The 25,943-nt window shown below is 42.1% G+C and overlaps 1 protein-coding gene across 1 annotated transcript in view; it reads left to right on the top strand.

Annotated features, from left to right (window-relative positions):
* RPS6KA5 (ribosomal protein S6 kinase A5) overlaps positions 1-25,943 on the top strand; it is a 183,826-nt gene that overhangs the window by 62,294 nt on the left and 95,589 nt on the right. Inside the window, exon 4 of the mRNA XM_030215299.1 lies at positions 24,126-24,241. Within this exon, the coding sequence (XP_030071159.1) occupies positions 24,126-24,241 (116 nt within the window). The remainder of the gene's footprint in view (positions 1-24,125; positions 24,242-25,943) is intronic.

Genomic DNA, 25,943 nt, shown 5'->3' on the forward strand with positions numbered 1-25,943 from the left:
CATTCAGGCGAGATTTGCGCCATCTCCTTTTCAGTTTCCGTCCTTCGCTTTTAAGGATCTGAAGTTCTGGAAAAAACCAAGGTAAGCGTTTGTGAATGGGGCATAAGACCTTTTTCAGTGGTGCTATTTTCTCTAAGGTCTCGGATAAGTGTCAACTTGTTCTAACACTGTAGTTGTCTTTTCATTCACATGGATAGTCCAAGGCCTCTAGGAAATTCTTAGCTGTCAGCTTTTTTTGTCTCTGATCTCCTTCCAAACTCTGGGAGATGCCATTTGTTTCAGGTGGTCACTTAGGGAAAATTTAATTAGAAAATGGTCTGACCACGATAGGGGTGTTATTTCAGTATTGTTATCCCAGAATTCTGGGATATCCACCCCTTTGTATACCAGGTCTAGTATGTGACCCTTTTCATGAGTTGGAGAATTGATCACCTGTGTAAATCCTAGTGCTGTCATCGTGTCCAGAAAGGCAGCTGTGGTGGTATCTGGGGTTTTGATGTGTAGATTGAAGTCACCCATGATTACCAGCCTAGGATAATTCAGGATCATTTGAGTAATCAGGTCTAGGAGTTCTTGCACTGATAATGTGTTGTTATGAGGTGCTCGGTATACCATGAGCAGCCAGATTGGGTTCTCCTGTTCAAGTTGGATTAAAAGAGATTCTGATTCATTTAGCTGGGGGGAGTGGATATTCTGCGCAGTTTGATTGTATCCTGAACCAAGACTGCTACCCCTCCACCCCGTCTTCCTGGTCTTGGTTGATGTTGGATGTTGAAACCTGTTGGGCATAGCTCAGCCAGTGGTAAACCTCTACTTTCATCTAGCCAGGTTTCACTTATTCCTAGGATGTCAAGATGCTGTTCATTTATGGCATCATGGATCACCAAGGATTTCTTTGCAGCTGTTCTGGCATTCACTAGTCCTGTAGTTCCCAAAGGTGGTCTGAGGGTGCTGGGGTAGCTTTGTTGTGGCAATGAGGTGATCTTTTAAGTACTGTTATGTAGGTGTTTGTCCTCTTGCACTTTTGCTTTCTCTTTGGTTTTGGGGATTATGGTTTCCTCTCTTACATACCACTGGAATGTTCTAATGGTCTTTCGGACCAAGGCACATTTTTTGTGTCAGAAGCTAGTTAGGCAAACTATGTCACTAAGCATTGCCAGCAGAGCCGGCTCTATATTGTGTCATTCATGGAAGCCTGATTGCCTGGGATAGATGAACTTGTTAGTGTCAGGACTTACCTCACTGCTGGGTTCTGGGTTGGCGACATGGGCAGCCGCCACGGCACTTGGCTCCACTCTCTGTGCACCGCCGTGGTGCTTGGTTCTTTCTCCTTTCTTCCCTACTCGTCGCAATCCCGGGACTCTGCACGGTGGCACAGCCGGCCGGCACAGCTTTGACAGGGCTGGCTCCTCCCCTGCAGGTCTTCTATTGGAGAGAGGTGTCTGCTGACATCAGACGCCTTCCCCTCAAGCAGGAGCTGGATCCTGACTCGCAACCTCAGCTGCTGTGTGTATTAGAGCTGGTGCGTAACTGATCCTATTCTGCCTAACCTTCCCTTTGCCTGGACCTTAGCCTGAACCTGACGCCACCTCTGATAGTCGCCTGCCTGGACCTTAGTATGAACCTGACGCCACCTCTGATAGCTGCCTGCCTGGGCCTTAGCCTGAGCCTGATGTCGCCTCGGCTAGCCACCTGCCTGGACCTGAAGCCTGAACCTGATGCCGCCTCTGCTAGCTGCCTGCCTGGACCTGAAACTGATGCCACCTCTGTTAGCCACTTGCCTGGACCCAAAGTTTGAACCTGACGTCATCTCTGATAGCCATCTGTTCCTGTTTCCTGTTCCGGCATTACTATGTCCTGCCGGCCGCCAGCAACCAGGGGCTCAATCGCTGGGGAATGGCAGTCACCACAGGTGAAGAACTGGGATTGTCGACAAGCCCCTCCTGGAACAGAGGTCACGCCTGCTGGCCTGTACTTCTGCTCTGGGAACAGCACAAGGGTTCACCTTACCTGAAACCGAGTCTAAAAAATTGGTTTGTTTTTGAAGCACTGTTATCTCTGTAAGCTTAGCTAGGAAAGGCAACTTGGCAATTAACTGAAAATTCCCAGGACAAGAATTATCCAAACCTGTTTTTTTTTCAACAAAGACATGTTATTCAATGTTTCCCCATAACTCAGAGTTTATTGAGTCTAGAAAAATAAAGAACAAAGAGGAGAGCCTGAAGCTCTTGAAGTTTGAATCAATTGCTTTAAATCCAGAGAAGACAGTGGAGTGAAGCAAGACCAAGTAGTCATTTTGTCCAGACCTAATGGAAGTGGCAGCAGGCTTTGCGGAGAAGACAGAGGAGACAAATGACTGGGATCGCATACAGTTTCTAGAGGAAACAAGCCTATGAGTCAGGGTGAAATTAGGGGGAAGAGGCAACTGGGTCTTTACCGGAACATAGACTATTCACAAGTGAAAATAATTTCTGTGAGTAATTACTTGCAGAACAGATGTGCTTGGAGACATATGTAGATTTGGAGTGTCTAAGAAGAGCATTATACCTTATTTGCATAGATTTGCATTCAGAATGAGAGTACTGAGAACAGTATTTTCCACCTGTGTTCAGCTCTCTGCAGATGGCATTTAAATGACCTATGCTCGGTCATGAACCAAGGGTTTCATTTTACCTGTTGTGTTTCAGTATCCCTAATGGGAGCTAAGGTGTCAAGGGCAGAAGAAAGGGAAAAAGAAACGGAATGTTGTTTATCATCCAGAAGTAAAGCATCCAAGGATGGTAAAAAGACATAGTGAAGAGAACTGGCCTTATCAAGTGTTCAGTAAGAAATTGAACTATGGTGGATGGTTGGGGAACAGGAGAGATTATAAGAGAACAAACACAAAAAGAAAGTAAAAAGTGGTCAGACCATGATAATGGAGTTGCACAAAATGTTATGAAGAGGATAGAAACATCTCTTGTTTTTTTTGTTTTTTTTTTTCAGAATACTGTTTTCTGAGGTCAAGCAAGACAGCACATTCTCATAGATGGGTGGCATCATCGACGGAGCCCTGGTGTGGAGAACTTATCAGCAACCTTCCAGAAGCCTCCAGAGATCCATGGAAGCTGAACAGTTTTCCGACCCTCATCGCCCAAAACTAGGGATCACTTCTGCATCCCAGCTTCCAGACCTTGGCCCTTGAGGCTTGGATGTTCAGAGGTTAGTAGTTGACTCTCTCCACCTGCATGAAGATGTCTCCTGTGTCCTGCTTGCTTCCAGAAAAGATTCCAATAAGAGGTCATATAATTTTAAATGGAAGAGGTTTGCCATCTAGTGTAAAGGCAGAGCCCTAGATCCTTTTTCCTGTCCTACAAAAAACCTGCATCAATACTTTGTGCACTTGTCAGTCTGGCCTCAAGACCAACTCTGTTGAGGTTCACCTCAGTGCAACAGGTGCTTGCCATCAGCATGGAAAGGTAAGTCCATCTCTGTACAGCCTCTAGTTGTTGGAGTCATGAGAGGTTTGCTGTTACTGAAGCTATCGCTAAAATCGCTAAAAACACACTTTATCCAATTGGCTAGCAGGCTGCATCTCCTTTATTTATGCCCAGGCTGGGCTGTCATGGCTCATAATGTCAGAGCCATGGCTGCATTGGTAGTTCACTTGAGGTCAAGCCCCACGGAGGAGATTTTTAGAGCTGTGATGTGGTCATCAGTCCACACATTCACATCTCATAGAGACTCTTGACACAACAATCAGTTTGGCCAGTCCATCCTTCAGAATTTGTTCAGAGTCTAGCATCCAACTCCACCCTTCTAGACCCATTTGTTTCTGTTCCTTGCTCATCCAAAACAAATTTAATTAGAAAATATGTATGTATTTTTAAAAACCTGTTCTAGGTCCTAGCCTGTTTCAGGCCTTGTTATTCCGTTTTTTAAATTTTAGACGGCATGGTAGCTAGAGATTCCAATCTGTAAGAACATGCTGTCATTTTTGTCCTCTGAGAAAATGAAGTTACCTGTAGCAGATGTTCTCCAAGGACAGCAGGACACATATTCTTACATATTCGCACACCTCCCCTAGGAGTTGTATCATATTAGCTTTCTAATTGAATGCCTGGTCTTGCATGGTGGGCGGGAAGACGTGCGTGAAGGCGCGGTGTGGTATTCTAAAAGTTTCTGGAAGGTTGCTGAGAAGTTCTCATCACTGGGGCTTCATTGATGACGTTGCCCATCTGTGAGGATATTTGTCCTGCTATTCTTGGAGAACACTTGCTACAGGTGAGTAACTGTGCGTTATTTCCTGTATAGATTTTTACAAGACCTTCATGGGCATGGTTTTTGAAACATTATTTGCAGTGTTAGGGAGTTTGCCAACATTCTTCCTCTGGAATAGGGAGAGGAAGTCCATTCACTAGTGGGCAAAGGGAAGTCATGCAGAAAATACAGGGTTCGAACAGCTTGTGTTATGTTTGTGTGATGGAGTATATAGAGCACTGCCCTCACCCTTAAGAATGATCCCTCAGGTACTGTGAGCCACCTTAAAACCCTTAGTCCTGTCCAAAGAGGAAGTGAGACAGGAGGGGTGGAGCTGAAAGGACAGGAACCAGGAACTATAAAAGGCAGGGCCTGAGTGGGGTTAAGGAGGCCCAGGGATGGAAGAAGTAATCTCCAGCAAACCCCTTCACAACGTATCTAGCTACTATGACCTGGCTGAAGTAAATCCCCAAAAAAGGGAAAAAATCTTCAACAAAAAGAACAGTAACACCACAAGAGTGGAAGATGCCACAAACTCAATGTAAACTGAAGCAAGACAAAAACCTCTTAAAAAAAAAAACAGATGACTGCTTGCAACTTGACTTCAACAAGATAAGGGTTTATTCCACAAACAATCACAAAGATGCTGACAGCTTTACCCAACACAAGCCATGTTTCGGGAATCCTGCCATCATCGGGGGTCCTTAATAAATATGAACAAAACAATCAGTCCTTATTTAAAATGGATAAGGACAGAATTTGTGTATGTACATACAATCTGTGAAATATTGCAGGAAGTCCTTAGGAAATTGGAAGACTGGCCATCCAAATGGCAGATGAAATTTAATGTGGACAAATGCAAGGTGATGCTCATTGGACATAATAATGTGAATCATAGTTAACTGATGCTAGGGTCCACCTTGGGGGTCTACATTCAAGAAAAAGATCTGGGTGTCATCGTAGAAAATACACTGAAATCTGCTCAGTGTGCGGCGGCGGCCAAAAAAGCAAACAGGATGCTAGGAATTATTAGGAAAGGGATGGCGAATAAGACCAAAAATACTATAACACCTCTGTATCGCTCTATGATGCGACCGCACCTTGAGTATTGCTTTCAGTTCTAGTCACCGTATCTCAAAAAAGATATAGCGGAACTAGAAAAGGTTCAAAGAAGAGTGACCAAAATGGTAAGAGGATGGAATGCCTCTCAATTTAGGAAATGCTAAAGAGGTTAGGGCTCTTCAGCATGGATAAGAGATGGATGAGAGGAGATATGATTGAGACCTACAAAATCCTGAGTGGTGTAGTAAATCAATTTTTTACTCATTCCAAAAGTACAAAGACTAGGGGACACTAAATGAAGTTACATGGAAATACTTTAAAAACAAATAAGAGGAAATATTTTTTCACTCAACGAATAGTTAAGCTCTGGAACTCTTTGTCAGAGGATGTGGTAATAGTGGTTAGCGTATCTGGGTTTTAAAAAATTTGGACAAGTCCGTAGTCTGCTATTGAGACAAACATGGGGAAGCAACTGCTTGCTGTGGGATTTGTAGCATGGAATGTTGCCATGATTTGCGTTTCTGCCTGGTACTTGTGACCTGGCTCGGCCACTGTTGGAAACAGGATACTGGGCTAGATGGACCATGTTCTTATGTAATCTCAGCATGACATCATTTAAAAACATATCTGAACAATCAGCACTAAAACCATAGGCGTAGTTTGACTGTTTCATTTGGGGGGGCAAAGAATGGGTGGAGCATATTAGCATATCATTTGCATATATACAAATGCAAATGAATATGCTAATATGGAGGAAGAAATTGAAATTTACAGGCAAAATATCACAGATGCACATTTCAAAAAGCTGACACATTTCAATTAATAAATTATGAATAAAATACTTTTATCTACCTTTGTTGTCTGATCATTTAGTTTTTCTATTCGCTTTGGTCCCAGTGTCTTCTGTTTTATGCAGTGTCTTCTTTCCAGTAGGCTTCCCTCTGCTCCCCACCCTCCCAGTCCCATCCATCTCTTGCTCCCCACCCCTCCCAGTCCCATCCATCTTCTGTTCCTTCCCTCTGCTCACCATCCCTCCGTCCCATCTTTCTGCTCCTTCCCTCTGCTGTGCCTGACCTCTCCCAATCCCATCCATCTCCTGGTCCATCCCTCTGCTCCCCACCCCTCCCAGTTCCATCCATCTTCTTTCTACTGCCCCCCCCCCCCTGCGAGGTCCAAGATGGTGACTCCGTTTACCCCCTCTCTTCCTCCCTCCCTCCGGCGCAGGCAACAGTCTTCAGCTTTTTCAGCGTTCCTGGCAGCGGTAGCGATGTACACGCTGCCTTCGATCTGCCCCGGAAGCCTTCTCTTCAAGTTCCTGTTCCCACCTATGCGGGAACAGGAACTTGAAGAGAAGGCTTTGGGGCAGAGCCGAAGGCAGCGTGTACATCGCTACCGCTGCCAGGAACGCTGAAAAAGACTGCTGCCTGTGCCGGAGGGAGGGAGGAAGAGAGAGGGGTAGACGGACACGCTCCTCTCCGTCCGCTTGGCTTCCCTGCCCTCTCTGTCTGCGTCCCGCCTTCCTCTGACGTCAGAGGACGGCGGGACGCAGACAGAGAGGGCAGGGAAGCCAAGCGGATGGAGAGGAGCGCGTGCCTGCATGTGTTTTTTTTTTTTAACTAATGGCGCGGCGGCGCCTCGTCGTCGTTTGGGGGGGCATTGCCCCCCTCGCCCCCCCCCAGTCTACGCCTATGACTAAAACTTTAAATTCTGTAGAAATGTGTCACAACATCAAAACTATAAACAAAAAAACATAACATTTATATCTTTGTCCACTCCAATAGAACATATATCAACAAATAAATATAAATCTCTTCAACAAGGCATGCAACAATGATCAACAAATATGAATTCCTGTACACACAGCCAGAATTGCTCCTACAATATTTGCTTGCTAAACTATCTTGTTTTTCATTATCATGTTACCCAAGATCTTCCACTGTTATTAAATGTACACTTTCTTTATAATTCTCATATATTTCTTAAATTTCTATTACTATGTTTTATTGTTAAATCATATCATGTTCTATCATTATCATATTACCCAAAATTCTTCTGCTATTACTAAATGTATACTTTCTCATGTATTCTCATTATTCATGATGTATTGTAAGCCACATTGAGCCCGCAAAGAGGTGGGAAAATGTGGGCTACAAATGCAACAAATAAATAAATAAAATAAATATATATATATTTATTCAAAATGCCATTTTAAATCTGCCAGAAAATGCAACTAAAGGTGAACACATAAAAAAGGCTTTCCAAACCAAAATTACTGCAACCATGAGATGCTGCCTCAAAAAAAAATTAATTTCAATAAGTCTAATGTATAAGACGAAACATCCGTAAATACTTGAGTTTCTCAGTGTCTCAAAGATTTTACTTTAAAAAATGTAAATTGTATATGTGTACCTTAAATCCATCTAGAATCTCAAATAAAATCATAGACAACTTGGCACTCCAGATTTGTCAAAAATGAATTTTAATTTCACTATGCAAGGTTATGAAAAAAAGAAAACAAACATACCCCACAATAGCAAAAAAAAAAAAAAAAACTGGAACAAAAACTGGAGGAGTTCTAAACACGTATTAAACACTGTTTGCAATTTGAAGATATTGTAATTGCAAATCTAAATCCACCAGATGTATCAGGTTAAAATTCAAAATCACTATGCAGGGTTATTAAAAAAAAAAAGCCCCCATTGACAAATGGCAGGAGCATAAGCGGGCCAAAGCACTCATGTATAGTGTTGTCTTTCATTTAAAAATGCCGCGTTTGGAAATATATCCCTCAGAGCCACAAAAGAAAATCAAGCGCTCATATAAAACCACGGACAGCTTAGCATATGATGGTTAATTTGTACAGCGCTGCGTAACCCTAGTAGCGCTCTAGAAATGTTAAGTAGTAGTAGTAGTTGTCTAATTGAATCTCAAAAACACTATGCAAAGTTGTAAAAAAGGAAATTCAGCTCATAAAAGCAAAAGAGAAGATAATACCCTGCGCTGGTATTAAACCGGAAAATAACCAACTCCAAATGCTCATGTCTAATGCTATCCACGATATTAAAGTGGCAATATAGGTAACACATTTCCAGAAAAGAACATTCTCTAAAATAAAAATTACTTTAAGGAACAGCGTAAATAGGTACCTTACCATGCAACCGCTGAACTAGAATCATCTAACCGCGATCTCGATAGAGACAGGAGATGGCCGCCATTTTTCAAAAAACTTTTACAAATGCGCAGGACCTAATGTGTCATCTTATACATATGCAAAGTATGATGTCTTCGATTATGAATATGCATAAAATGTAAAACATGTATGGAGTGGAAAACAATAATCCCTGCCTATGTTTTCTAAAAAAAACTAAGTAAAATTGTACAGTAAACCAACAGTTAAAAAACTTACATATTCAATTAAAAAGTTTTATAAAGGTGACATGGAGGCATATTTTCAAAGCACTTAGACTTACAAAGTTCCATAGGTTACTGTGTAAGTGCTTTGAAAATGAGCCCCATGGCTAATCACATTAACTTATTAGGGTTATTAAAAATAGAGTATAAAAATGATGTTTTACAAAAAACATGTGAATGCAACACAAAGAGTTTCATCTGTATGTAAAGAAAAAAAATCAAGCTTCAACAACAAAGCATGTAGAAAACAGAAATTTTAAATTTAAACAAGACCATGTCTATAAGATGAACATCATATTTATAGAAAATGAATCATCTCCACATCCTTATTAAGACCTAGTGGAATAACAGTGTTCAACTCATAAATCAAACGCTGCTCCAACTGTAATAAACACTTATCTAAATCACCTCTCCAACTTTGTTTAAGCAACCTGAATACAAAACATTGGAGATCATTCATAGTATGTTCTTTTTCAATCCAGTGTTCTATCAGCGATACTGTTTTAATTTGCCTATTGAGACTACTTCTGTGCTCGACAATCCTTGTTCTGATTATTCTCTTAGTCTTACCCACTTATAACAACTTGCATAGGCATATCCTATATAATAATTCTCACCACCAACGTTCTAATGTGGGACTGCCTGTGTCCGTGGCTCGTGGAGTTGCTGAGCTAGGCTCCGTAGCCAGGATGACGTCACTCACAGCTGATTCCCAGGCAGGGGGAGGAGTAGGGAAACTTACTCCTCCTCCTGCCTGGGAATCAGCTGTCAGTGCGCCGCTCCCTGCCACTTCGGAGCAAGTGGCAGGGAGCGGCACATCAAAAAACTACAAGCGCAGCACCACAGAAGCCCCTCCACCAAAGCACATCAAACACCCCCTCCACCCACCAAAGCACATCAAACACCTCCCCCCACCCGAAGCACATCAACACCCCCCCTCCCGGGCACATCAACCCCCTCGCCACCCGCAGCTGCCAGTGGTAACGCTGTCTGGCCGCTGCTGCTTCTCCTGTTGAGCAGCAGCGGCCGCTACAAAAAGAAAAAAAGCGATAAAACATTCGCAAATGATTCCTTCTCTCGCCTTCACGTCACTGCCCCTGGAGTAAGACCCCGGAGGAGCGCAGCGACGTGACAGGCGAGAGAAGGAGCAGCTGCAGAGACTGCGTTTTAAGACTCGGGCATTTGCGAATGATTTGGGTTGGGTTTAAAAACATTTAACGCTTTTTTTCTTTTTGTAGCAGCTGCTGCTGCTCAACAGGAGAAGCAGCAGCGGACGGACAGCGTTACCACTGGCAGCTGTGGGTGGCGAGGGGGTTTGATGCCCTGGGGGGGAGGGGAGGGTCGCTGGACATGGGTAGCTGGGGGGGGGAGGGGAGGGTCGTTTGACATGGGTGGCTGCAGGGGGGCAGGGGGAGAGGAGGGTCGCTGGACATAGATGGCGGGGGGGGGGCAGGGGAGACGGAGGTGGGGAGGGGCTCCAGAGAAGTGGGGATGGGGAGGGGGGCTCACACTCACTCACTGTCTCTCACATACACTCTCTCTGACACACTCCCTGTCTATCACACTATCTCTCTGTCACACACACACAGTCTCACACACACAGACACTCTGTCTCTCACACACTCTCTCGCTCACACAAACACACATACACGCTGTCTCTGTCTCTCTCTCATTCTCTCTCTGACACACACACTCCATCTCTCACACACACTCTCTCAAACATACACACTCCGAGGAAAACCTTGCTAGCGCCCGTTTCATTTGTGTCAGAAACGGGCCTTTTTTACTAGTGACAATATAAACAACACCACTAGAACTGCAAGTGCTTCTAAAATGTAATTTGTATTCTTTGCCAGATGATGGATGAGTAAATGTTGGAATAGTCATTGAATATTTGCATATTGAACACACTTTCTTACCACATGGTTTACAAGATGGCAACACTGATTGAACCAATAAAATCTTCAAATTGGCATTACGTGACTAGCCAGTGACAGGTTTTGTATTTCTGAAACATGTATGAGATTGCAAAATGTGCCAATGTTTAAAAATAATATTCTTAATATTATGAGATGAATATGAGAATTTCAACGTGCACACTAAATTGGAAGTCATTTTAGAGATTTTACCTGTTTTTAGAAGATCCTCACATGCTTTAGTTTTTGCTTTACAAGTACCCTTCTGTAATGCACTTAGTGGAATAAACCTCTATGTTGAAATCTTGTAGCTAATATTTTTGACAGTGCAATAAAATCTTCCTGAGATGTACAAAGCCTCTTTACTCTTAAAAATTGACTATAGAGTTAGTTATTTCTAAGTTGCCTATTGTGATAACTCGAATAGTGTAAATAATTATTTTTATCTGTAGGTTTCCTATAGTAACAAAGTGGTACTGATCTTTTTTAATCAGAATGTCCAAAAATACTATCTCATTTTGATGGTAATTAATTTGAAACTTTAAATTTGGATCTCTATTATTAATCTATTTGTAAAAAGAGTGTGAAGTATCCAAATCTCCTTTCCACAAAATAAAGATGTCGTCTTTGTAACGTTTATACATTCTTATATTTACTGCATACGGATTCTGCACCATATATAATTTTTCAAACTCAGCAACATAAAGGTTGGCTATGGAAGCCCCAATGGCGGTACCTTTTATTTGATGGTAAAAGCTCCCATTAAAGTAAAAACAGTTCTCAGTAAAAGCAATAGTGGCAAGAGTCAGAATTAATCTATTAGGTATCATCTGGTGTGTAGTATGTCGTTCCAATATTCTCTTGATTACTAATAATGCCTCCAATTGTGGTATATTAGTATACAAATACTCAATGTCCAAGGTTACAAAAACTAAGTCACTGAGATTCCCATCAAAGTCATCTAGTAATGTAATCATATGTGATGAATAAGTATATGTAAAAAAAATCTATAGGGTGTGGAAGTGCACAATCACGAGATCTATTATCCAATGCTTCCACAAGCTTAACATGCACTCTGCATGAATGTTATTGTCAAAGGAAAAATTCATACAGACTGCCATTTTCAGTTTGTGGAAGCATTGGATAATAGATCATATGTGATGTGTCACGAATATATGATTCAATCATGGGGTACAAAGGGTCTGAGAAAAAAATAAACAAAATCAGACAGAGGCTCGAGCACAGAGCCTTTTCCTGAAATGATGGGCCTACCAGCAGGGTTGATCGTGGATTTGTGTGTTTTGGGTAAAATGTGTATTGTTGGATCTTCTACAGTAAAATAACTTTTTCTTTGGTGGTAAAATATCCCATCTTAGCAGCACAATCAATTGCCTCTGTTATTTCCCTTTTGAGTCTATCAGAGAATCGTGGTCTAAAGGTGTATAGAAAGCACGATCAGCTACTTTTACTTTATATTGAGTGGGCTGTGGCACATTTGCTGTGCTGGGAATCGCTAGCGTGGTTTTGTGAAAGGGGCCTAAAATGATGTAGTATCCACATAACTCCCTAAATAAATAAGTCTTCAACAATTTCCGAAATTTGCTATAATTTGTCTAATATTTTATCGTACGTGGTAACTTATTCCATTGACTCACAGCCTGATATGAAAATGTTGCTGAAAATATCTTCTTGTAAACAATCTTCATAGGGTTTGGATAATGCAAAATTTTAAAATTCTCTAGATTCTGGGCTTGAATTTCTGTGTGATAAATCAATAAGCAGATATATATCTAGGGGAATAGCCATGTAAAATCAAGAAAATTAAACAGCATAGTTTAAAAATATGTGGTTCTGCCGCTAACCAGTGCTATTGAGCGGGAAAGAGCGGGGTATAAATGCCACAAATAAATAAAAAATAAATAAATAACAATGGTGTGTCCCTCTCAAACTTTGAGACTTCAAAAATCATTCAGGCTGTGGTATTTAACAAAGCCTGAAATGTCTTTAAGTTGGTTTCTTTGCAACCCATATAAATTATGTTACAATAGTCAATGTGGGCTAACACCATTGTTTGTACAAACATTCTAAAAATATCAGGCGTGAAATTAGACCTGATACGTCTCAGTTTCTCTAATAATGTAAGGTAAGAAGTAGAAATAAATGTAAATATAGAAAAGAAATTAAGATTAATGTCAGTTTATTATGACAGCAACCCTGTTAGTCAAAAAATGCATTCTACAGTTTTGGGCAGATCCAATACCCCCTTCTAAACTTAAATTGCATTATCTCATGAAGATTAATACACAATATGGAGCTTGCTCACACTTTTCACCAAAATATCATCAAAAAGCAAGACAATTTCCCTCTATTCTCTTATTACAGAGGAAAAGGCTTCAGACGCTCAGTGAGCCGATCTTTTAAATTTATGGGCTCACTGACTCGTTTGGCGGCTTTGATTTCTCTACAAAACTTAGCCTACCACGAGCATCCTCATTAGCCAAAAAACCTCTGCATAATTTTTTAACTTTTTAATCCTTAATAGTGTCGCTTTGTTTCATTTAACTTATCTCATGAAGGAAATGGCACAGTGGGTGTCTCTCCAATACTCCTCCTCGATGTCTAGAAGGCATAGGCTATACCGAGAGATATGGAACAGTTATTCCAATTTGCATCTGGGGTAAGCGAATGATGAGCCTAAGGACCCCTAGAAGAGGGTTTGGGTGTGGATGATTACTGGAGACCTGGGGAGGAGGGAGGGAGGGAGGGAGGGAGGGGGGGATGGGGTGTGTTCCTTGGGTGAGAGACAATTAAGAAAATGTCAAGGGGGAAGCCCCAAGTTTATATGTCTTCGCTTATAATAGTTCTCTTCTATGAATACATGTCACAATCGGCTTCTATAGTGGCCTTATGTATGTATTTTTATCTTTCTTGGTGTTGGATTTTTGTCTTTGTAATTTTTTGCTCCTGCCTTTGACTCAATAAAGATATTTTCAAAAAAAGAAAAGAAGATTATACCTTTTTTATTGGACTAACAATATTTTTTTGATTAGCTTTTGAAGGCAACCCTTTTTCTTCAGATCAGAGATGAGCAAATGATGACAAATATCAGAATATATAAGTGAAACACAGAAGTATTCCAACGACAGTCTTACAGGAAGAGGGAAGGGTAAGTTAGGTGAGAAACAGGAGAAACTTGGGTGGGTGAGTGAGAGACAGGGAGGGATGGATGGCTGATAAGAGTGACAAAGCAGTAGAATTTATGGTTTATAGTGAGATAGAAATCCCAGATCTTTGTTAAGTCTTGTCTGGTAGGTGTCAAAATATGTTACAAGGTATGCAGTTCACTGGTTTTTAGGAAATCAGTCTCTTGCTCTCAGAGCCTTCTATCTTCCTTCAAGTCTTCTGGTCCTCTGCTCTCCCTTTCTCTTCTTCAGTCCAACCTTTTGGCATCCATGGGTCATATGATACCTGTGGACCAATCACAGCCGGTGTAATAATGTCCAGCCAGCTTCATGGTCATGAGGAGAGCCTTTGTTGTAGCCATGAAACTGTTATCGATGGCATGCAAACCTCCCTATCTGATTCCATACTCCTGGAGCCATGTGTCTCCTCCAATCTTCCCAGGAGATAACTGGGCTAGTTTGCAACAAAGAATATGGCCTTAGATGAAGTCATCTTGGTATGCTGAGCAGTAATTTTCCTTTGTAACCAAGCTGGTTTCTGATGGTTACTGATGCATACAGGCCACAAGCTGCAAAATCCATATTGTTATAACAATGGCTGTATAGGCCAAGACCAGCAAAGGTGAGATCTCAGGTAAATACTCCTACACCCCCCTACCTGTTACACTTGTGGTGGTAAATGTGAGCCCTCCAAAATCCACCAGAAACCCACTGTACCCACATCTAGGTGCTCCCTTCACCCGTAAGGGCTATGGTAGTGGTGTGTAGTGGGATTTGGGGGGAGGGGGGCTCAACACACAAGGTAAGGGAGCTATATACCTGTGAGCAATTTATGAAGTCCACTGCAGTGCCCCCTAGGGTGCCCGGTTGGTGTCCTGGCTTGTCAGGGGGACCAGTGCACTACGAATGCTGATTCCTCCCACGACTAAAGGGCTTGGTTTTGGTCGTTTCTGAGAGGGGCATCCTTGGTTTCAATTATCACCGAAAATCAGAAACAACCAAGTCTAGGGACGACCATCTCTAAGGGCGACCTAAATTTCAGGATTTGGGTGTCCCCGACCGTATTATCGAAACAAAAGATTGACGTCCATCTTCTTTCGATAATACGGGTTTCCCCGCCCCTCCATCGGGACGTTTTGCAAGGATGTCCTCAGCAAAACTTGGGTGTCCCTTTCGATTATGCCCCTCTGTGTTTCCTTCACTGTTGCCCAGGCAGGTTTCTTGAGGATCATGTCATATCTCACATTGTTATAGGTATGGTGGCTTGAAATGGACCTCCATGGAGGAAATTTGCAGAGCTGCAAGATTGACGTTTGTGCATACCTTTGCAGCCCTCTACTGTTTGGAAATGGCTCCTGATATGGCACTAGGTTTGCCCAGTCAGTCCTCCAGAAACTTTTTGGGGATTAGAATCCAACTCCGTCCCCTAAGGCCAATTTCTTTCTGTTTTAAGTGTCTTCCCCCCAAAAAAAGAAAAATGTTAGTTTTCACCAAAAATAAGTTAGTGTCTGCTGATTGTAGTGCCTTGTTATTCTTTTCCATTTTTCCTGTTGAAGGCAGCCTATAGCTAAGAGGAGTCCTCATGCAGTGAGGACTTGCTGTCCTTGGAGAAAACCAAATTACTACGTGTAGCAGATGTTCTACGTGGGCAGCATGTTACAAATCCTCACATACCCACCACCTCCCCAAGCAGTTGTATTCTGCTCATTGAATAACTAGACTGAGCAGCCCAAGGTGACAATGGCAGGCAGGAAGTGGTACACATGCAGAGTGAAACAATACAAAAGCTTCTAGTACTTGTTTAGCTGGAGAAGCTTTCCAGTTAGGGTTACCATATGTCCGGATTTACCCGGACATGGTCTCTTTTTGAGGGCATGTCCGGGCAACCGGGCGGGTTTTGCCAATCTGCCCGTTTGTCCGGATTTCTGGACAAACGGGCAGGCTGGTGGACGGCTGCCAGCCTGCCCGTTTGTCCAGAAATCCGGACAAACGGGCAGATTGCTAGCCTCCCCTCCCCTTACTTACTAGTGCCCTGGTGGTCTAGTGACCTCTTCTGCCTTTGGGGCAGGAAAGAGCCCCCTCTTTCCTGCCCGGAGCGCTGTCCTGCATGCATCCCTCCTGTTGGTGAATGTTGTTGCCGATTCAAAATGGCCGCCGAGAGTTGAAGTAACCTCGCGAGACTTCAACTCTCGGCGGCCATTTTGAATTGGTGCCGAGGATCACCAAAAGGAAGGATGCATGCAGGGCAGCGCTCCGGGCAGGAAAGAAGGGGCTTTTTCCTGCTCCGGTCACTAGACCACCAGGGCAGTAGTAAGGTAAGGGGAGGGGGTGACGGGGAGGGGGGCGACGGGGTATGTGACGGGGGAGGGGAAATGTGGCGGGGCGGGGTGTGAAAGGGGCGGGGTGTGTGGTGGGGCCGGCCAAATGCCAGAGATGGCTGGGTTTGAGATGGCCGGCCTCAGTTTTTGCCGATAATGGAAACCGAGGCCAGCCATCTCAAACCCGGCCAAATCCAAGGCATTTGGTCGTGGGAGGAGCCAGCATTTGTAGTGCACTGGTCCCCCTGACATGCCAGGACACCAAACAGGCACCCTAGGGGGCACTTCTAAAAATTAAAAAAAAACACATTAAAATAGCTCCCAGGTGCATAGCTCCCTTACCTTGGGTGCTGTGCCCCCCAAATCCCCCCCCCCCCCAAAACCCACTCCCCACAACTCTACACCATTACCATTGCCCTTATGGGTGAAGGAGGACACTTAAATGTGGGTACAGTGGGTTTTTTGGGGGGGGGGGTTGGAGGGCTCCCATTTACCACCACAAGTGTAACAGGTAGGGGGGGGGTGGGCCTGGGTACACCTGTCTGAAGTGCACTGCACACACTAAAAACTGCTCCAGGGACCTGCATACTGCTGTCAGGGAGCTGGGTATGATATTTGAGGCTGGCATAGAGGCTGGCAAAAAAAGTTTTTAAAGTTGTGTTTTTGAGGGTAGGAGGGGGTTAATGACCACTGGGGGAGTCAGGGGAGGTCATCCCCGATTCCCTCCGGTGCTCATCTGGTCAGTTCTGGCACTTTTTTGGGACTTGGAGCTGAAAAAAAAGGGACCAAGTAAAGTCGGCCAAATGCTCGTCAAGGCCGGCTTTCTTTTTTTCATTATCGGGCGAAGCCGGCCATCTCATACCACGCCCCCGTCCCGCCTTCTGTACCCTGCCGACGCGCCCCCTTGAAGTTTGGCCGGCTCTGCGACGGACTGCAGTTCAGGCCAGCCAAAATCGGCTTTCGATTATGCCGATTTCGCCGGCCATATCCCGATTTATGTCGGAAGATGGCCGGCCCTCTCTTTCGAAAATAAGCTGGTTTGTGTACATGCATCAGGCACGCTTCCCCCCATTAGCCACAAGTTTTCCACACATCAGATTTAAATACTTTTAGGTTTCTTCATGGTGTGGTAGAAGCCACATGCTTTGACCATCGGCCCCTTACTTCTTGTAGGGTCAAGGCAGCTTTTATGGCTTACAGGGAGAAAAAACTACTTACCTGCTAGCAACAGCCATCCCTATCATCTGCAAGGGAAAATGAGATGTAGATTGATTCTTAGAGAACTGTGACCTATTTACAGGAATGTCCTATTAATGGCACTCAGCTTAAAAAAAAAAAAACACCAGTGCTGATAGTGTGTGTTTGTTCAAGGGATTATATAAATTCTCTGGTAGCTAAAGTAGAATTTTTAAAATTTGATCTATACAAATTTCTCAGTTTAGGCACTAATATATAGATACTGATTAATAAACTGGGTGTATCCCACAAACGGTTTCTTTTATATGATAGAGGAGTGTGGTAGCCGTGTTAGTCCACTCTTAAGGTTATCAATAGAAATCAAACAAAATAAAACATGGAAAAGAAAATAAGATGATACCTTTTTTGTTGGACATAACTTAATACATTTCTTGATTAGCTTTCGAAGGTGGCCCTTCTTCCTCAGATCGGAAATAAGCAAATGTGCTAGCTGACAGTGTATATAAGTGAAAACATTCAAGCATTACTATGACAGTAAAATAGATACCATTGGAGATTCTACATGGAATGTTGCTACTATTGGAGATTCTACATGGAATGTTGCTATTCCACTAGCAACATTCCATGTAGAAAGCTGCGCAGGCTTCTGTTTCTGTGAGTCTGACGTCCTGCACGTACGTGCAGGACGTCAGACTCACAGAAGCAGAAGCCTGCGCGGCCACATTGGTGATCTGCAAGGGCCGACTTCTACATGGAATGTTGCTAGTGGAATAGCAACATTCCATGTAGAATCTATAGAAATCAAACAAATAAAACATGGAAAAGAAAATAAGATGATACCTTTTTTATTGGACATAACTTAATACATTTCTTGATTAGCTTTCGAAGGTTGCCCTTCTTATTTCCGATCTGACGAAGAAGGGCAACCTTCGAAAGCTAATCAAGAAATGTATTAAGTTATGTCCAATAAAAAAGGTATCATCTTATTTTCTTTTCCATGTTTTATTTGGTTTGATTTCTATTTTATACGATAGTAAGCAAAATATCAGAAACCAAGGCACTTTTTACCTCAATTATAAAACCAGGGATTATGTTCCTCCCTGAGTTGCTGAACCTTCAGTTCCCCTGAAGACGCCGTCATATCGGCAAAACATGGCCCATGTAGGGAAGTGGGAACTTTGGACTTCGATTTTCGTTTGATGTTTGAATTCACAAATTTTGCATTGAAAAAGTATTGCAGTGACCAGGATACCATCCTTACCTGTCAAAGCACGTCAAGCCGCTGAATGTTTCTCCACACCGCTTAAGCTAAGTAGCGGGTATTTTTTACAAATTCTATAGATAGACTTTTTAGAAGTAATATTATTATAGGTGGAGGCAGGGCGTGCAATGATGTCAATGAGGTGTGGATTTATAGATTGATTCCTTGAGTCATTGTATATACACCAAAAAACTGAGCACTCATTTAAATATTATTTCTTTATATTTTGTTTTGGTTTTATAATTGAGGTAAAAAGTGCCTTGGTTTCTAATATTTTGCTTACTAATATATAGATGACAGGAATTTGCTTTTTTTAAGAATCTGGTTTCTGAGACATAAATGAGCAGTTGAACAATTTTGTTTGTAAAATAAAACTTTATAATAGTGTGAGCAGGACTCATAATGAACCAATATAGTTGTTGGTTTTCTTATTAGAAAATGCATACCTTGAATTCATTTGATTAATAGAGCTTAATAAGTTATTTCAATTTTGCATTTCATTATGTTTTGATAATCAACGCTATATAACATGCAGTTCTTGTTTAAATTTCATAAGTCTATTGCAGTATAAAACAAGTGACAGGGGAAGGAAAGGACAATTGTACAGTCTAATGGCACAGGGAAGGTCTCTCTGGCTCCTTTCTGCTGTACCATCACAGCCAAGAGAGGGTTCACCCTGATTATGTCACTTTCCGGGGTCATCCTCTGTTGTTAAAAGGGAAGCTAGCTGTAACATGAAGCAGGAACGAAGGGACCTTTGTGCAGTCTGTTGGTACAAGGAATGTCTCTCCGGTTCCTTTTTGTTATACTTTTACTAATGCAGAATTAGCGCTGCGTGCGTCTGGTAGCGCTATATAAATGCTATTAGTAGTAGTAGAATTGATCTTGATGTCATCTTCTGGAGTGGAGGAGTGGCCTAGTGGTTAGGGTGGTGGACTCTGGAACTGGGGAACTGAGTTCGATTCCCACTTCAGGCACGGGGCAGCTCCTTGTGACTCTGGGCAAGTCACTTAACCCTCCATTGCTCCATGTAAGCCGCATTGAGCCTGCCATGAGTGGGAAAGCGTGGTGTACAAATGTAACAAAAAAAAAAAAAACCTCCATTGTTAAAAGGGAAGTTGGCTGCAGTAGGCACTCAGGGCATGTCTCTCTGGAACATAACAGACCTGTGACTGTTGTAAGACTTGCCTTTATGTCTATGTGATTTGTGGAATATGGACAAAAGGAAAAGTAAAAATCAAGTTCTTCATGCAGTTGACCGGGGCATTTTAAAGCCCCATTTCAAAAACACCTCCTAGTCATAGACAGCTAGAGGATTTAAGAATTGCTGGTGAACCCGAAGGGGTGTTTTAGGACAGCCTCAGCTGTTTCTTATACCTTTTAACCTCAGAGCCAGACTGTTTGAAATATTTCCTTTCCCAAAGCAATGAACTTGCTGTTGGGATTTGGGATAGGATAAACATCCACTGAATCTTCTGCAGTTGTGGCCATATGGAAGTTTATTTACCATATTTGTTGCTACAGAGCTTTGCTGAGCAGACAATTAATTTATCTTAAGAGATTGCATAAAAGCTACAAGATCATGATTCTAGATTGTTTTGTGGAAGGGCTAGTAACTAAAATGGAGTCCAGGCTGCAGCATCATAGGCAACTGGGTGATATATATATACTAGTAAAAAAGCCCCGTTTCTGATGCAAATGAAACGGGGGCTAGCAATGTTTTCTTCTGTGTGCATGTGGGAGTGTGTGTGTCCCTGGCCTCTCTCCCCTCCCCCCTCTGAGTCCTTCACTGTTACAGAGCCAGCGATTTGATTTCGTGCTCTGCTGTTTTCCTTCACTGACTGTGTTACAGAGAGGGCGGGGCAGACACTCATAGGGAAACCGGATATCTCGCCCCCTTCACACTTCCGGCTGGAGGCTTCATAGAACGTTGGTGTTGCCTTTTATATATATATATATATATATATATATATATATATATATATATAAATTTTTTTATTTTTTTTTTTAATCATCATTCAAAGTTTTTGGAAAATATGAAAGCTAAAAGTCTATGGATTTTAAATTTCCCTAAAACTCGCCTCAACTCATTCTGTATTGCTTGTTCTAGAAAGTTGTGAAAATATGGGTCTTTGGCAAACTTATAATCTTTCTCATTGTAGTTTCTTTAATTTATAGGAGTCTTTTAGAGCTGTTTATATGACTGAGATTTTATGTATGATGGTGTTGTGTGGTGTTATATTTGCAGTTGGGAAGAGTGGATGGAATTGATAATGAGTGAAGTTTTGGTGGGGGTAGATAAGTGGTTATAAAGAATGGAAAAGGTGGTATGCATGAATATGGGCTCTGGGTTATGGTGGAAGATGGAGTGCATGATATTATTTTTCTCTGATAATTTTAAACGTATTTGAAATGTTATGGATTGCTTTGGGTCTTTTGATTGAGGTGAGTAATAAGTGTAAGTAAATAAATAAATAATAGTTTGGATGTTATTAATTTGGGGGGGGGGAATTTTTCTGTGGTTATAATACCCACAAGAGCCCCTCTCTTGGTCTCACTTGCTGCTAAAGTGGATACATTTTTAAAAGCTTATTTCTCAAAGAAATTGTGACTCTGGGCAAGTCACTTAACCTTCCATTTCCCATGTAAGCCGCATTGAGCCTGCCATGAGTGGGAAAGCGCAGGGTACAAATGTAGCAAACATATATTCCTTTTCATGGGCAAAAGATAAATTTGTTTTCAGATGTGTGTAGGGCCACACACAGGGATGACTTTTCCTTCAACATAAGAACCAGTTTTTGGCCATTGGGATATCTTTTTCCTTAGATATCTGTGCAATTGCCTGGTGATATATCAAGGGTCTAGATATGTATTCTCTGACCCATTACACCTGGAAAATCTTTAGGTGGATAAATAAAGAGTTTGTAAAATTATAACTGCTGCTTATTTTTTTTTTCTTCTTGTTTGGAATTGTTCTACTATTTCTCTAAGGACGAGCAGGATACTGATATGCTCATATGTAGCTGATGTTGTCCGGGGGGGGGGGGGGGGGGGGGAGATTTGAATGATGACTGATCCCAATGGCCTCTGTCCATTGATGCTCAAAATCAAGGGTGGTTGAGATACTTTCAGTGTTGATGCATCCCCAGTGTTTGATGTAGGTCCAGCAGTCATGAAGACTGATGCCAGTGTCGATAAACTAGATTTATCTTTCAAAATTTCATTCACACTGCTGCTCACAACCATGGATTCCTGTTTATGACAGACAGAATACAGTGAGAAGGATCATGATTGTGTCCCAAGCATTGCAGGGACTAGGAATGGGTATCTGTTATTGATATGGTATCGCTGCACCGGGAACACTTTTTAAAGCCACTGGGAAGTATTTTGGGGGTAGGCATTTCCAGAAAAATAGTCACAATGAAATTAAACGACTTGATGATGAACGATACCCAACTGAATATCTGAGGCCTATTAAGGCAAAATTGAGCTGACAGAAAAGAATGGAAACTTTGAAACAACTGAAAAACTTAACTAAGGGGCATAGTTACTAACGTGCTATTGTTAACGTGTTCTCCAAGGACAAGCAGGGCTAGAGTCTCATCTCACAGGTAGGTATATCTCCGATGGATGCAGATTTTGCTTTAGTTCCTCACAGGAAGAAAGAGACCCAATTGCTTGTTACAGAATATATGTTTTATGAAATTGCAATGTAATTGACTTTGTCCGATTGGTGTCTAAAATAAAAGTTAAAAAAAAAAGAAATTTCTTTTACAAATTGATTCAGAGTATATCTCTTGCTGTGATAATAGAACAGGTAAGATTTAAAGTGTAAAAGAATGAATCCAGGGAGAAGCACCCCCCTGAAGGTTTAGCCTGTACAGCCTTCCACTGATTATCCTTCCCATGGTTTTGGGAAGGGAGACTAAACAGTGTTGGATATTGTCTGCACCCAGGCCTCCATTGGAGATGTACCCACATGTACGAATATTAGTCCTGCTGTCCTCGGAGAACACCTGCTACAGATGAGTAGTATTGCTTTATTTTACACTAACGTTTACTGTTTTATAACAGGTCCCATTTTATGCAATGAGACCTACTACTACTACTATTTAGCATTTCTATAGCGCTACAAAGCATACGCAGCGCTGCACAAACATAGAAGAAAGACAGTCCCTGCTCAAAGAGCTTACAATCTAATAGACAAAAAATAAATAAAGTAAGCAAATCAAATCAATTAATGTGAACGGGAAGGAAGAGAGGAGGGTAGGTGGAGGCCAGTGGTTACAAGTGGTTACGAGTCAAAAGCAATGTTAAAGAGGTGGGCTTTCAGTCTAGATTTAAAGGTGGCCAAGGATGGGGCAAGACGTAGGGGCTCAGGAAGTTTATTCCAGGCGTAGGGTGCAGCGAGACAGAAGGCGCGAAGTCTGGAGTTGGCAGTAGTGGAGAAGGGAACAGATAAGAAGGATTTATCCATGGAGCGGAGTGCACGGGAAGGGGTGTAGGGAAGGACGAGTGTGGAGAGATACTGGGGTGCAGCAGAGTGAGTACATTTATAGGTTAGTAGAAGAAGTTTGAACAGGATGCGAAAACGGATAGGGAGCCAGTGAAGGGTCTTGAGGAGAGGGGTAGTATGAGTAAAGCGACCCTGGCGGAAGATGAGACGGGCAGCAGAGTTTTGAACCGACTGGAGAGGGGAGAGGTGACTAAGTGGGAGGCCAGCAAGAAGCAGATTGCAGTAGTCTAAACGAGAGGTGACAAGGGTGTGGATGAGGGTTTTGGTAGAGTGCTCGGAAAGAAAGGGGCGGATTTTACGGATGTTGTAAAGAAAGAAACGACAGGTCTTGGCAATCTACTGGATATGAGCAGAGAAGGAGAGAGAAGAGTCAAAGATGACCCCAAGGTTTCGAGCTGAGGAGACAGGGAGAATGAGAGAGCCATCAACAGAAATAGAAAACGGGGGGATACTAATATCTAGGATCAACATGTAAAATAATAACATGTCTTAACAGTGGCTACTGGGAAAATGACAGGGACAGAAAAAAAACTGAAAATGGTTCAAAATGATGACCAGACACAAGCTGAGAGGGAGCACCAGGAAGTGAAACTGTTAAACTCTATTTTTTTTTTTTAAATGGTGGCTGCTAGGTCCTGCACCACAAAGGCAGGTAACAGAACTCTTAAAACTTTTTCTGAAGCTGTAGAGTTGCTCCCGCACATGGCTTAATTGAATGATGTCACCCACATGTGAGAATATAATATGCTGTGCACTTTCCTCCCCCTTGACATGGGCTACCTATGTTAATATGTTTTCTTGATACTCATGATTTCCTTTCTTTATTTTTTCCTGTGTTTATGTAAAATAAAAAAAAAAGTGTTGTGATAAATTTTTGAGATCAAAATGGGGAGAATATTGTTTACTACTAGAATTATTTTAACACTACTATGGGGCCATGATGAAATGCTGGATAATCCTGTTAAGAATTTTTTAAAATTGTTCATGCTGGTTTCTTCAAAAACTAATTTTTGTGTTTTGTAGACTATATAAATGGAGGAGAACTTTTTACTCACCTGTCGCAGAGAGAGCGATTTACAGAAAATGAAGTACAGATATATATTGGTGAAATTGTACTGGCACTTGAACATCTACACAAGGTAAAGTGTTTTCCCATCACTGCTCTTATTAAATTTCTATTGCCATCTATTTTCTGAAGTAGTTAGTGTAGATTTAAAAAATTGTATTTGTTTCTTTTTTAAATCTTGTTTTAAAAAAAAATGCCACTCTCATTTTTAGCACTCTCCTCACCTGTTAGTATTCTCGTTTAGGTTTGGCATGAACATATTTGCTTTTATTTATTTTCCATGGGATGATCTTCTGTTAAAAGTAGAGAGAAATTCAAAGACTGAAAGATTAGGTGCATTGTTAGTGTGCCGCATCATATCTAAGATTATGTAATGACTATATCATATTAACACCCTGTAAGCCACATTGAGCCTGCAAAAAGGTGGGATAATGTGGGGTACACATGCAATAAATAAAATATAGTTCACATACATTTTTAAAAAATAATTGTATTTATTTAGAAAATGTGGAGCAGTACAAGCCGCAAAATAAAAAAAAAACTCCATAGATATCCAACTTACATAAAAGACCCCATTCCAGTAGCCCAACAATCCACACTCCCCCCTTCATAAAATATCAACAAACCAACCAAGGAGAAGCAGCCAATCAAAGCGTAAGGCCTCGCCATAGCCAATTACAATCGCCAAACTCTCTGGAACGCTCCCATTGTAGCAGTCTGCAGAACAGTAATTTTAGTCGTGAAACAAATGTAATTTCTTCAAAAGAAGGCCTCTGGAGGGAAGCACAAGTTGTTTCCAATAGAAGGGCAAAAAAAGTCTGGTGGCTGTAGCAACCAAAGCCACAAATTTCTGAGCAATCCTCCTCTAGTCCAGGAGAGCCCCCATTCAACAGCAGGATACACATATCCAGAGGTATCTCAACCTGTAAAACATCCTTAATAAGTTCTGTCACCATTTGCCAGTATTTCTGGGCTTTAGGACAATTTTTTTTTTGTTACATTTGTACCCCGCGCTTTCCCACTCATGGCAGGCTCAATGCGGCGGGCAATGGAGGGTTAAGTGAGTTGCCCAGAGTCACAAGGAGCTGCCTGTGCCAGGAATGGAACTCAGTTCCTCAGTTCCCCAGGACCAAAGTCCACCACCCTAACCACTAGGCCACTCCTCCACAATCCTACCAAACATCAGCAAATATACCAAGCTGATCACACTGTCTCCTACATGCACCTATGCCTGACCCAAGAAGCCTAAAAAGGTGGGCTGGAGTGTAATACCATTGAAAGTTTATGCAATGAATTTTGTAACCATGCTTTCTTAAGTTAGCAGAAAGAGATAACAAAGCAAACACTAGACAAAGAATACCCCAAGAGAGATTTCCACTTCTCCTCATAAAGGCACCCTGAAGGTGTACTCAGCAGCAATAATAAAGCCGTATAAAGATATAAGGCCACTACCCACTCCCAGATGAAAAACTTTTAGCAAGGGTAAATTTTCCCACTCCCAAAGTGTTAGCACTTTCCTGCCCATGAAATCCCAAAGTTGACACTAATAAGAATAATCAGGAGCCTCTAACCCATATTCATCTTGAAGGGCCTTAAAGGGGATAAGAGCATGATCCAGCACCAGTTGACACAAAACTCTCAACCTCTGCCCCACCCATCTATGGAAAACAGAGGTAAACTCCCCTGGGATAAACCCTGGAGCCGACTGTATGAGAGTGTGATAAAAATAACTTTGGTGAGGAAAAAACTTAGAGCAAACAGTATGCCAAATATCA

The sequence above is a fragment of the Microcaecilia unicolor genome, chromosome 9, assembly GCF_901765095.1.
Source record: "Microcaecilia unicolor chromosome 9, aMicUni1.1, whole genome shotgun sequence".
Taxonomy (NCBI): Eukaryota; Metazoa; Chordata; class Amphibia; order Gymnophiona; family Siphonopidae; genus Microcaecilia; species Microcaecilia unicolor.